The sequence below is a fragment of the Uloborus diversus genome, chromosome 1, assembly GCF_026930045.1.
Source record: "Uloborus diversus isolate 005 chromosome 1, Udiv.v.3.1, whole genome shotgun sequence".
Taxonomy (NCBI): Eukaryota; Metazoa; Arthropoda; class Arachnida; order Araneae; family Uloboridae; genus Uloborus; species Uloborus diversus.
Window position 1 is genome coordinate 176458888 of NC_072731.1, and position 13899 is coordinate 176472786.

Sequence of the window (13899 nt, forward strand, 5' to 3'; positions counted from 1 at the left end):
AAAAAACTCATAAATAAATAATTCAAAAAATGTATAAATATGTTTAAAAAATGCGAAATGTAAGGCGTGTTTACTAAATTCAACATGCTTTTGATTTGATGACTTACTTTGTGTTGAACATCAAAACATGAGTTTACCTACCAAATCAAATATATTTTCAAATTTTTTTCTTTGAGAAAGACTGAAAATTCTATGATCGTCCCATGACCAGTCATGTACATGCAGACTTGAGAAATTTGTGTAGCTTGTACTTCTCATTGCTGAACTTTTTATATCTGATTTCTGGTTCTTCTGTTTAATTCATTTAAAAGAAACCTCTTAAGAAATAAAAAGTGCAGGCCCCATCATTAGATGGTAAGGGAATGTGGGGACGAAATTAAATGGCATATTTGCTGTTTTTAGCTTTTAGCACCTCTTATCTGGTAATAGTTTCTCAGGAAAAAGTAATCTCTGAAGCATTAACTAATGCGTTTAGGATTAAGTTAAATAAGTTAAATAAATACCTTGTGCTGAAATGTAAAATAAGAAACAACAACGTCAAGATGCACAAATTGCAGATAACTGCATACAGATACGTGTTTCGGCGTTGCAAAGAACGCCTTCCTTGTTAATTTCAACACATGAAGAAAAAATAACCCCCATCGTTTAGCACTTAGAGTTTTTTTTTTTTTTTTTTTTTTAAGGGAGTGGGAAAGGGCTTTGTTTCCAAAAAGTGGCGATTGAAAAAATGCTACTGTTTACGACCTGGGACTAAGGAATTTTCCCAGTGTTGCCCTTTATATTAAAACTTCGCAATTTTTGAACGAGTTTAGTGCCACCAAAAGATGAGGTCAAAGAACAAAATTATCTTCATAAAAATTGAAAACATTTACATTCTTTCCGCTCATTTTCTCAGAAACGTACCTATTATCGTCTTTCCCTACCGAATCCCTAAATACATATTTATTCTCGCGATACCGAGAAGCTAAATGGGGAAAAAAAAAAGAAAAGAAAACGCAAGAGGAAAAGTAGAACAAAAACCCGTACAAAACCCAACACAATAAAAGCGCGAAACGTGTCGAAACAAGCCGAAACCGCCCAAGGAAAAATCCGTAGGGAAAATGATCAGCTGGTAAGGATTTTGGAGGAGGAAAAAGTTTCGAATGCACCTGTTGCTAATAGATACGAACTCCCAGTTGCTAAGGTTACTACCGATCTGACTCATTCATTCATAGACTCGCATTCGCTGTGGGCGAAGTTACGGTCGGGTTTCCTGCATGTTGCGTTGGAAGGTGAGCGTTGGAAGTTTTTGTGTGTCCTCTTCGTTAGTGAGGTGCTTGTGTTGTGCTCGGCAATTATGATTAGTTGCTTCTTGGGTACGGAAGGGAAACGTGACAGGAAGGAGTCCCTGTGCTCCAGGTAAGGGCATTTTATTGATTTAAATTAATTGTTATTGTGTTAATTCATTATGATCTGCCCGACGCTACCAGGGTAATTCATACCACACAGCTTCCAGACAGCTAGCAAAATGTAGTATTATCTTCACATAGGCGTGACAAAAAAAAATTAATTTGAATTTTGACAACTTGAATTCAAATTATGTTTTTCGCAATCATGAGTGTGTAGGTAGGCGTGGTTGTGTTTGTGAGTGGGGGTATGTGTGCTTGCGTGTACGGGTTATGTGTATGTGTGTGTAGGCATGTGTGTTTGTGTCTGTGGGGGGTGGGGGTATGTGTATGTGTGTGTAGGCATGAATGTGTGGGCAGTTGTGTGTATGTGTGGGTGTCTGTATGTATGTGTTTGTGCGTGCGTGTGTGTGTGTCGTTGTGTATGTATGCGCGTGTGTGTAGGACATGGATGCAACCTGGAGACGGCCTTCGCTGTAGGAGCAGCATCGTGAGGAGCCCGTCGACGGTGATGGTGCGGAGGGTGGTGGTGGGAAAAATCAAAGGAACGTCAAAAACAGTCAAGTGAGAACAATAAGCAATCGTGATTGCTCAAAAAAAATCATCACCCCCGCCTCCTCGGTGCAAACTTGCAAAAGCGTTTCAATGGGATTAAAAAATTACTCATAGACATAATATTTTTCATTTTTGGGTGACAATAAGGGCTTAGATTGCGTGGGAGCTTAGGTCCCACACTTCATTTTAATTTTAAGCGAATTTTTAAGCATTGAATGGAATCCAGGCTATTTAAGGGGGAAAAAAACATTCTGAAGTTTAGAACTCCTGAATCTCTTGTTAAGAATTAAATTTTGATCAAAATAAATTTCTCTTTTTAGTATTGTCGCGAGATGTTTTTATTAGTCTGAAGCACTTTCAGTTTAGCCTTTTCAAATTAATTAGAAACAAATATTTCTAGTGCTCTTTCACAAAGATTTCAAAGAAACTTCATCCAGTGTAGTTTCTCACGGGTTTTAACATGGTACAAATTTCGAAATTATAGGGTAATTCCTTCGCATAGAAAGAGAAAATTAATGCATTGTCTAAAATTCAAATTCGGACGGTTTTAACTTTTAGACTTTGTAAAATTCCTTACGTGAATTCTAGGATATCAAAACTAAAAGTTGGTGAAGATCTGACGTAAATTGGATTTGTTTTAGGAACATACACATAAACAAACAAACCTAACGTACATCCATTTATATATAGAGAGATTTTGTCAATGTTCTCTCCAGCTGTTTGTTCGTCTTTTTTCATCTTTTAAAGCGGGTATAGGAATAGATATCATTCAATATGCCTGTACCGATAATATTTTTCTTTAAAGGACCTCCCACCGTTTCCTGCTAAAAATTTACCACTATCATTCGGTCCTAAATTTATTTAGTTGTAAAAAAATAATATCATTTATGTGTTACTAAAATATTACAAATTAATATGCTTTCAAAACTTTTGTTTGTTAGCTGCTAATGTTCACAAATTTGTTAAATGTTGTCAATGTTTTGTATATATGCTTCAAACGTTGTAACTTAAAACAGTGATGTCACGTCAGCAATATAGTTAGTATGATTAGTGAATGTAAATAACATTGTTTTACCATTGACTGTATTCTCGTTGAAGTTAGAGAGAAATATTTTAATATAGAAGGAGCGTACCCAAACTGAAAAAAATCAAAGCTAATGGGAAAATTTTGATGAATTATGTTACTTTGTTTACAGTTGAACTTGGTTATTAACGACATCGAAGGGTTCAGAGTATTTATGGCACTAAAACCTTGGCGACGTTATAAATAGGACCTAATTATTGAATAGGCCAATTAGACCGTGATCCAGGACCCCTGCTTTTTAGAGATCCTCAAATAGCTAAAATGGTTCGATTACAGGGAGGGCCACCTAAAAAGTGCTTGGCCTAGGGCCTCCTGATTATTTAGTCGTGCCCCGGTTATGAAAGAGGATAACTTTTGAAATTGCAAATAAAGTTACATTCTGTGAAGCAGTAATAAAAAAAAATTGAAAATAAAATAAAACTTAACTGTAGTATTTTACCCAACCTGTGATTGCTTCAATTAAACTGTTCGAAATGCGAAGCTTACATGCTTTATGAAAGTGGCAAGAAAAAATTTGTTTTATTATTATATTTACGGCTTTAAAGTATGGTACATTTATATAATTTTTTTTACTGCTTTTAAATACGTTGTCTGTTTTCGTAAAAGGTCAGCATTTTTTACATATTCATTTGAATCTTCTCACGGCTCACGGATGTTTATTTATTATTTATTTGCCCACTGTTAATTTTCAACTGAATTTTTACTTTCTTTCTGGCTCTTCGAAGTTTTTCATGAAAGTATGTTTTACAGTAGATTTGTCTTTGTCCAAAGTATTAATGAAAGGAGGAAAATTCTCATACAAATGCAAGCAATTCATTAACGCTTCGGATTTAGTATTACCATTAGGCACATATAAATACGGTTTATAGTTCTCTGTGGGAAAGTTTAATTTACCTAAACGTCTCAAGTAGGGATTGCAATACCGGTATGCCGAATACCGGCATTTCGAGCAATTTTGCAATTTCGTAATATTGTTCGTGTTGGCTGAGGAAAATACCGGTATTAGCTTAAAATAATAAATAGTTTCAGTTAAAGAATTTTCAATTTAACTTATTAAATATCTGCTTACATTTTAAATGTACATTTCGTTTCTCATGATAAAGAACCAAAACCAATCTATAGATGTAAAAATTTAGCTTCAAAAGCATGAACTAATAAAATATCATTAAAACAAAAGTATTTTGTGTACCATGTATTTATTTTTTCCTTTTCCCTGATCACTCATTTTCCCTATTGGGAAAGTTAATTTCGAGTGTAATTTTGAATGCTCCCCCCCCCCATTTGTCTGATGAATAATTTATTCAAACCATCAATTGCAGGAATGCTTTATAATTTTTTTTTTCTTAAATATTTGTCTCCACTGAACTAAATTTTGACAAAAACTGTTTCTTGTTAGCATTAGAAATAGTAATTTGTTGGCACCAGAATTGATTTGTTGTGCCGTCTCGCTATTTACCTTCATACTTGGCAAAATAATATTTAGAAATTATATATTACCTTGGAAAATTGCATAGAGAAAAAGCATAAATATGTTCAATGAATTCAAAGATATTTTCCGATATTTACATAATTATAATTGTAAGGAATTTCGAAAAGAAAGCTAAAACGAATAAGAGAAACCAACAAGATCAAATTTAGTCGTTTGCCGTAAATTTCAAACCGAAGGGCTAATAAAAAGTAAACACAAACCCCTCCTGTTCAAGACAAAATGATGTTAAGAGTCATTTTTTTTAAGCTTGGACACTTTTGATAGTTGATGTCTTCGATTTTCGTAAAAATTTCAGGATGTGTTAGTGGTACTGTGATAAGAAAAAGTGAAGTTTATTTTTTTTAGAAACTGATTTGTTTGCCCTTGAGTAGAGGTCAAAGTTTAAGAACGTGAGAAAAAAGAGCTTAATATATGATTGCTTTGCCTCAAAACCAATGGGTGTAGCAAGTCAATTTTTTTTATGTGGATACTACTTGATACTAGGTACATGCTAGCCGAAATATTTTGGTCGCTCATTCATGGCTTTGAGGGTAAAGGTCAATTGAAAATGCTATTTTTTAAACTTTTTTTGCCCTGTTTGGGCCCGGATATCTGCTAAAGCCGTGAGTAACCCTCGAAAATAAGTATATACCTAACTACTCACCACAGTATAGTACTAAGAAAAACATGAAATAGCATGGGTTACTCTTTGCTTTAGCAGTTTAAACGGTCTCAAAGTCGATGATTTTTTAAAAATAGCCAAGTTTAGACGTCAATAACTCTGATCGCGACGCATCAACAACTTTGGGACACAGCTGTAGTTATAGTCGAAGTGGTTTATTTTAAGGTCCAGGTTAGAAACCCATGGCAACTAATAAACTTTTTTAGTTACACGGTCTCAAAGTTGAAAATTTGATCTATAATTTCAACTTATTTTTTTTTCAATTACTCTATGAATGATGAGTTAGTAACTTCGAGAAACAGTTGTAATCATACCCTAAGTGATGTAGTTTTAGACTCAGGTGAGAAAACCATGAGATTTAATCATCTTGCTTAATGAAACGGTTTCAAAAATGATAATTTACCCATAAAATGTCAAGTTTCAACTACGCTAATCCACGAGTCAAAATTTTGAGACACAGCTGTAATTACAGCTTCAGTCCCCAGCATTCAGTTTTTGACCCAGATTATATACCCATGGGACTTGTTAATTTTTTTTGCAAATACAACCTTTTTTTTCACTCTTCATTTGCGCAAAACAATCAATTTTCCTATTTCTTAATGTCATTCTTGATTTTATAATCAAAATAAGTCAATGCTGTATTTTATAAATAGGATTTCAATTGCACAATAAAGTAAGTACAGTAGAAATTTGCATACATGAATAATAAACAATTGAAAGTAAATAAATATTTTTTTTACTAAACTTAAAAGGCAAAATATAACTCAAAATACAGCACAGATTTGCTCTAGCAGACCCGAGGTTTGGAGTTGAATGGAGAAAAATTTACATTTGAAACTTATGAAGGTGGCTTTCCTATAGCTCCAATGCCCTTATCTCTTGGAGAATTGATCTTACTTCATTTCTATCTTCTTCCTAGGGAAAGTACACTTAAGTTTAACAAGATAGAGACACTCAAATTTAAAGGTTACCATTATAAAAAAAAGCTATTATCAGCTAATAAGTTTTCCTTATATTTATCTAATCAATTATTTAAAAAAAAATATTTCGATTCTATTAAGCAAAAGGAAATCTTAGATTTTTAAATTTTCAATGCGAATGCATTATGTATAGTAACTTACTTGCTCATTGTCTTCAAGAGTCTGATCATGTTCCACAAGTTTTCCTTTTTTCATCTTAGACGCCATGTGATAGAACATGCTCCTAATTTGTTGAGTCGTCAGATACTCATCCAGGCGAAAATAGTTTTTCTCCCTTTAGATTTCTTTTTTCTCTCATTTCTTTTGCCGCTTTTTCGGGAGTAATTTTTATGGAAGTCTTCTCTCCTTCCAAAAACAGCTGACGCATAAAATTCTTCTGCTTATCGCTAAATTTTGAAAATTTTCTAACTGGCAATGCCCATCCAGTTTCATCAAAGAATATTTTTTCATACAGCTTCTCAGTCATTATTTTGCGAGTAGATAATGGTGGGATTTGAGTTTCGGCTATTGTACCACGTGTTAAGTCTCATTAAAATAGTACAACTATTTGAACACTAGTACTTGTAAACTACTTAAATGAAAAAATAGTTGGTTAACATAAAAAAAGCAGTACCTTACCTTTACACAATATCTGGCCAACATTCTCTCTGCTAAAAATTTAAAAAAAAGCTGGTTGTTGATAGATTTTGTTTTGAATGCTCCGCCTTTCAAAGCTTCGGTTCAGTGTTGTTTGTTTAAAATGGCTACATCAGCCACTACTATCCGGTTTTATAGGTTTTACATATAATTTAATGCTGCCATCTATAAAATAAAGTACGAAACTTTTAAAAAATTCAGAAATACATTTTGAAAAGGGAGAAAACTCAACACGTGCTATTAACTATATTGAACAAGTAAAAGTTATTAAAAATATATTTTTTTGAAATTTTAAAAGTGTCATGGGTATGAAGCAGATTCTAAAACTACATCACTTGGAGCACAATTACAGCTGTGTCTGAAAGTCTTGTTTTCGTGGATTAGCTTAGTTGAAACTTGACACTTTATGTTAAAATTATCATTTTTGTGAGACCGTTTAATTAAGCAAGATGATTAGATCCCAAAATTTTCTGGCCTGAGTCTAAAACTATATCACTTTGAATGTAATTACAGATGTTTTTCTAAGTTACTAACTCACCAATCATAGAGTAATTGAAAAAAAAAATGAAATTATAGCTCAAATTTTCAACTTTGAGGCCGTATAACTAAAAAAGTTTATTAGTTGCCATGGGTTTCTAACCTGGACCTTAAAATAGACCACTTGGAATATAACTACAGCTGTGTCCCAAAGTTGCTGATGCGTCGCGATCAGAGTTATTGACGTCTAAACTTGGCTATTTTTAAAAAATCATCGACTTTGAGACCGTTTAACTACTAAAGCAAAGAGTAACCCATGATATTTCATGTTTTTCTTAGTACTATACTGTGGTGAGTAGTTAGGTATATACTTATTTCCGAGGGTTACTCACGGCTTTAGCAGATATCCGGGCCCAAACAAGGCAAAAAAAGTAAAAAAAATAGCATTTTCAATTGACCTTTGCCCTCAAAGCCATGAATGAGCGACCAAAAGATTTCGGCTAGCATGTACCTAGTATCAAGTAGTATCCACAAAAAAAAAAAAATTGGCTTGGTACACTCATTGGTTTTGAAGCAAAGGTATCATATATTAAGCCTTTTTTCTCACGTCCTTAAACTTTGACCTCCACTGAATTGCCAACAAGTCAAATTTGAGAAAAAAGAAGCTACCATTTGTCTTATCACAATACTAGCAACATATTCTGAAAGTTTCAGGAAAATCGAAGGTGTCAACTATCAGGCTCCCATTCACTTTGTCCAGCTTTAAAAAAAATGACTCTTAATATTGGAAAAGTATCGTCTCTCAGGAAAGAAATTTCAACTAGCTTTAAATTAAAAAAATAATAGAAACATACACAATACAAAAGAAACACACACACAAAGGTTTATCCAAAAATGACATACAACAGACCGAATGTTTTTGGAGATAAAATACTTTTTGGCAATTAAATTAGAGGAGGTGTCACGCATTGTTAACAGTATCACTGACCTGCGTGAATTCAGAAACAGTAGTTTCAACTGTGGGAAGTTGAGCACTAAAATGAGTTCCAGGCTTAGAGACAATTCAATAGATGCATTATGTTTTTTACTAGTATTAATTTTTTATTATGACATTAGTTCTTGCATTTTGTATTTGTTCACAATATGTTTTCATAATAGTACAATTTTTGTACAAAATTATGAAATGTGGCACGAAACAATATGTTTTCAAACAATTTTTGAGAAATTTCAAATAGCGGTATTAATACCTGTATTCCGGTATCACGTTTTAAAAATACCGAATAGTATTGAATTTTTGGTCCGGTATTGCGATCCCTAATCTCACGCATAATGTTAAAATATAAATAAAAATGTTCTTCCAAAGAAAGAGAGGGATAAAGGAAGGGGAAAAAACCATGTTCCGTCCGAAGGGTTTATTTGTATAGTAAATGTTTTCAAAACCGATTCTCGCAAAAGTAGTCGACAGAAAATAAAATCTGAAAAATACAGGCTTTAGTTTCTTTCGTTTATTTTGAATTCTGTAACAAATCTACAACATATAAGATTTTTTTCATTTGAACTGAAGATTCGCTTAATCAAAAAAAAAAAAAAAATCACTGCCATTAGATTCGGCTAGTAAATTCTCATTTTCTCTCAAACAACAATTTTTCAGACATAGCGAAAACAGTCCCTTGTAAGTTTTTTTGTTGGATGGTTTTATGGTTATTTGCAGTCCCGTCATTTGGGGGTTCAGAGCAATATCTCCTCTATGGCTTCTAGAAACATGTGTTTTCAGAACCTAATGTATTTTTTAGAAACTAATGCTTTTTTTTTTTTTTTTTTTGTTAAATTTCATGTACAGAAATTAATTTAACATCGGTTTCTTTTTCAAAACTGAAATTGTTACATGAACACGTTTTTCTCAGTTTCTGTATTTTCAGTCGCAGCAAGGAAAACATTCTTACTGTGACGGATACAGCGATTACTTTTAGTTTCAATTTTTTCCATTTTTTTACGATGTCATACAAAATTCTTGAAACTATCAAGTATGATGGTGCAAACCGCATTTTGATACGATAATTTGTTGCCTTTCTATGAATTTTTAAAATGTGTCCTGGACTTCGTATTTTCACTTATCGGAAACGAAAACAGGTGCTACCTTTTTCTAAGGCTACGAGGTATGAGTCAGACCAAAGTTCTTATCGAACACCACAGACCCCGAAGACCTCCCACCCTGGAACCTCCCCCTGAAGGAGTGACCCTCCTCTTTTCAACTTGTTGATTATCACCAGCAAATAATGACAGATGATAATGACAAAAGGGGACAGCAGATGTACTTTTACTATTCTTTATTCCTGCAAAACGTCTTTTAGGAAGGCAGAAGTAGCGTTGTCTTTAGAAAGAGGATAGTTTACGAGTCACTTCATGTGCTGAAAAATTTAATTAGGTGCAAGATTTTGTCAGGTGTGTTAGAATAGTTTGACTTAATTCATTTTGGCTTGGCTTGAACGCGAACTGAAATGCATAAACGAGAATTTAAAGTGCTCTATATGAAACATTATAACAGGTACACTATTAATATATTTGTAAGTAAAAATATTTTTGCATTAGCGTAACTAATAATTCGAATTTGAGTATATTTTAATTGAATAATCTTAGCGATTTTAGTATGATTCCCGCGGTTAATAGTTTGTGATACTTGATGCATTTCGTTGCATCTCTGTTGGAAATGGCTAGGTCTGCCAATGCTTAATTAGCTTTTAGAGAGATGGTCGTGCTAATAAAAAAAGTACGAAATTAGATAAAATAAACATAAATGTTTTCTTCTTATTGAAGTTAATTTGTTTCTTTTTCTTTTGCAGTGAAGGAGTGTTCACGTGTCCGGAAGACAATTTGCCACTAGATTATGCAAAGGTAAGAATTTTCTTAAATGTTACGTGGGAATAGTTTTTGAATGCAAGTTTTGAATTCGGTGATCGATACCATTCCAAAATTTTACTCAAAGTCTTGAAAACAGTTGTTCTACAGCAGCATTTTATTTATCAAAGCAGGAAACTGTGGGGCAAAGTGAAATGGGGAAATATTTTCTCTGTTTTTAGTGCAACTTATTTAGTAATATTTTAATTTAATCAGTAACGCATGTAGTCTATTCCAGTAGGAGAAAAGGTTTCCTCTAAGATTCAAAGCATACGATAATACAAGACAAGCAATTTTCAAAATTTGATACTCATGTTGTAATTATTTTGTTGTAGCAAAACAATATTTTTGCTATTTTAAAATAATGAAGTTCTTGTGATAAAACTTTAAATGTGAATTGAGTCCTACTAATGTTCGCTGCATTATTTATTTATTTATTTATTGATAACCTTATTTTTATTTCAAATGTTTAGCTCAATTTGTCAAATGCATGCGGGACAAAGTGGAACAGTTAGGTTTGTTTACTTACTCAATCACTTATTAAAATTTCGTATTCATTTATTAATTTAATCATTTACATTTCTCCATTTAAAAATACACATATGTATTCATTCATTTACTTATTTATTCGCTCTTTTTTCTTATGCATTAATTAATTAATTAATTAATTTGTTTATTGTTTCATTATGTATTCATTTATTCATTCCTTCTATCATTTACGCCTTTATTTGATTAAAAATATTTTCAATAATCAAATAAAAAATATTCCACCAGAAAAACATTTTATTTTTCATTTTGCCACACGAAAAAAAAGTGAATTTTTCCACTTCTTTTAACAGATAAATTTACAACCAAAAATTTAAAAAATATTGTTTCAATAGAAATGTTACAATGAAATACATAGTTATTTTGAAAAAATGTAAGTTCTCTTATTATTTCACTTGCCCTACATTCCCGAACTTGAATCGAAATGAATATCAGCGGACACCCCTCGCTCTGAAACGAAGCAATCCTTGAAAACTCAAATGTATACTCAGAGAAAAAAAATCAAATAATCGAGCTTTCGCTTAAATATACCAAAGATGGGGAAGGGGTGAGGGGTGGTAATGTGAAATGCAGCCCTAAATCAGAAACTAAATGAGGTTCAATAACAAAATGCATTAAAACTGTAGTAAAAATACCGAATATGTTATTGACAAAAATGTTGATATCGAATTATTAAGATACCGTTCAAAAAGAAAAGAAAAAACGCTGTGTCGTTTTTTAATGCAAATTGATCTGCGATTACTAAATTTTGAAATCTGAAATACGTACTCACAATTTGACAAAAAATATTTCTGTTGACGAAATTTCAGTTACACTTTCTTGTGTATATCAGAACCGGTTCTTCAAGCTTCGACGAAGGCCGTGTTAATCTAACTGATTATCAAAATCTCATAATAACTCGCAAAGAGAACTACGGAATATGTTTTTGGCAACAAAATAAACGAGCAGACAAAATAATCTTGTGTTCATAAACTTTTAAACTTTCCTAATTATCTCCATGCTAATTAGTGTTTGACAGAAAATAAAGTTAGATGGGAAATGTATTTTTGACACGAAGAATTAAGATGAATTATTGGTGCATTCATTTCAGTTAAAATTTCGTTAAAATAATCCAACTGGAAAACTTCTCGAGCGAACTCACGTTTTGGGGCTTAAAACACTTGAAATGTTTAATTAGGAATTCTTCGTGCAAATTAACTGAAGCTTAAGAACCAAACGTTACAAATTCGAAAATGTAATAATAAATGGGAAGTAGCTTGAAATTTTGACTCTCGCGTTAGAGATAAATAAAATATAACTTAATGCAATAATTTAAGCTGGTAACGACGACCATTTGTTTTAAGAGAACAATTTGAATCCCGCAAGTGTGTGCGATGTACAATTTTGTAAGGAACTTTTTTGCAAAGGATTTATAAATAAAAATGATAAATGATGTGTATTTATTCATTTATGTATTCATTCTTAAATTTCGAACATTCCTTTAATCGAGAAAGGATGACTTCAACTTTCATTTAAAACTGATTAAAATATAATTTGTACTGTAGTCATAGTCGTAGAAAGGTTTTAACTATTTTTTTTTTTTTTTTTGACAAAGCATTTTTTAAAACATTTGTACCTTTATATCCGCATGTCATTTCTGCGATCATAATTATTCTTTAACTTAACATTCCTTTCTGTCATGATATATTTTATTTTCAGTTTGCGTTATGGTGCTTCTAAGCCTGATAAATGACAGTTTAGTTCTGTTGCCAGATATATAATCTAATTAATGAAAAAAATAAAACTAAATCTCTTGAGATCACCTCTGCTGTATTTTATATTAGTTATGTCACATACTTCCTGGATGAGCTAAGCTTTCATGCATTATGGAATGTTGGAATTTTCTTATTTTCTTTCCTCTTTTTTTTTTCTCACTTTTATATATTTACACTAACCGTCATGTAGCGGGTTTCTCCCTCCTCAGAATGAATTCTTTTAATACAGGAGTGGTTTATGGAATTTCTTGACAGTTTGTTAAACTATGTTTTTCTAACCCTGGAATTTTCCTACTCCTATTTTCTTATTTTTTTTCTCCTGTGAGTTATTTATTTTCATTTCATCATAACTATCTTGTTATCAGACTTCGCAGACATTTTCTGTCTTCTTTGCTTTATGTCCAGAGCAGCATTAATACATCTATTTTTTCGAGTATGAAGCTATTTTTTTCGTTCAATGATTGCAATGTTTCGTGATTGAAATCATTGTAAAATTACTGTAACTGAAGCTTTGAGGAATGTAACTCGCAAGTTCTACGCTGTTCCTAAACATTGAAAACCTTGAATTTACATTGAAAATTTGAGTTTAACAGTATGTAGGCTTAAGAATTATATTTATTTTGAGAATTTAACGAGTGCAGAATTATTAGTGAACACTCCGAATTTTTTCTTTTGTAGATGCTTCTAAAGTTTTTATGTTTTTTATAATTTTATTTTCTTTACGTTTCTGTTGTAATGAAGCAGGCCCATTAGTTAGGGGTTTCAAAAAGGGTTGCTGCCCTCCCTCTCGGCTTTGATTTGCATACATACATACAAACACACATGTGAAAGCACGAACACAGGAATGTTTGACAGGGCTGATGTTATCATGTTTTGTTACAATTCAATTATTTATAGTCCGATATTATAGCTTAAAATTTCAATGCAATGTTTTTCTTGTTTGCCGTCAAGTTTTCTGAAAAATTGGTAAAGTTTGAAGCAAACATGGAATGACGCATCATTTTAAAATTAAAATTCTCAAATATTTCACCTGGTTTCTGATGATACTAGAAACATGCGTGCTACAAATTTCAAGTTGAAATACACATTACACGCACAATAAATAAATAAATAAATAAATAATTTTCTGAAACTAATCCCTGGCACAGGCTATAAAAAATCGCAATTCTACCTCCTATAAAAAATTACAATCGATTACAGTTTAAGAAACAGCTATCATATTATTTTTCAATCTACGTAATCGTTGTCTTATTTATAATTTATTCAGCATCACTCTAAATGTGTTTTGTTATCTTTACAAAAACTATAAATGCAACTGTAATCAAATGAAAAGTAAATTAAATTAAAATCTGGTCAATAAGTACTGCCGATGAGAATGGTTTACCAGTAAACTTGTACACTGACTTTGTTCTTCCTGTAGCTAGCTTCAAAATAAAA

The 13899-nt window shown here is 32.2% G+C and overlaps 1 protein-coding gene across 1 annotated transcript in view; it reads left to right on the plus strand.

Moving 5' to 3' along the window:
- Nucleotides 1–1176: 1176 nt before the first annotated feature.
- Nucleotides 1177–13899, plus strand: part of LOC129223247 (TNF receptor-associated factor 4-like) — a 45311-nt gene continuing 32588 nt past the window's right edge. The window contains 2 exon segments of the mRNA XM_054857816.1: nucleotides 1177–1398; nucleotides 10108–10159. Of these exon segments, the coding sequence (XP_054713791.1) occupies nucleotides 1337–1398; nucleotides 10108–10159 (114 nt within the window). The 5' untranslated portion in view covers nucleotides 1177–1336.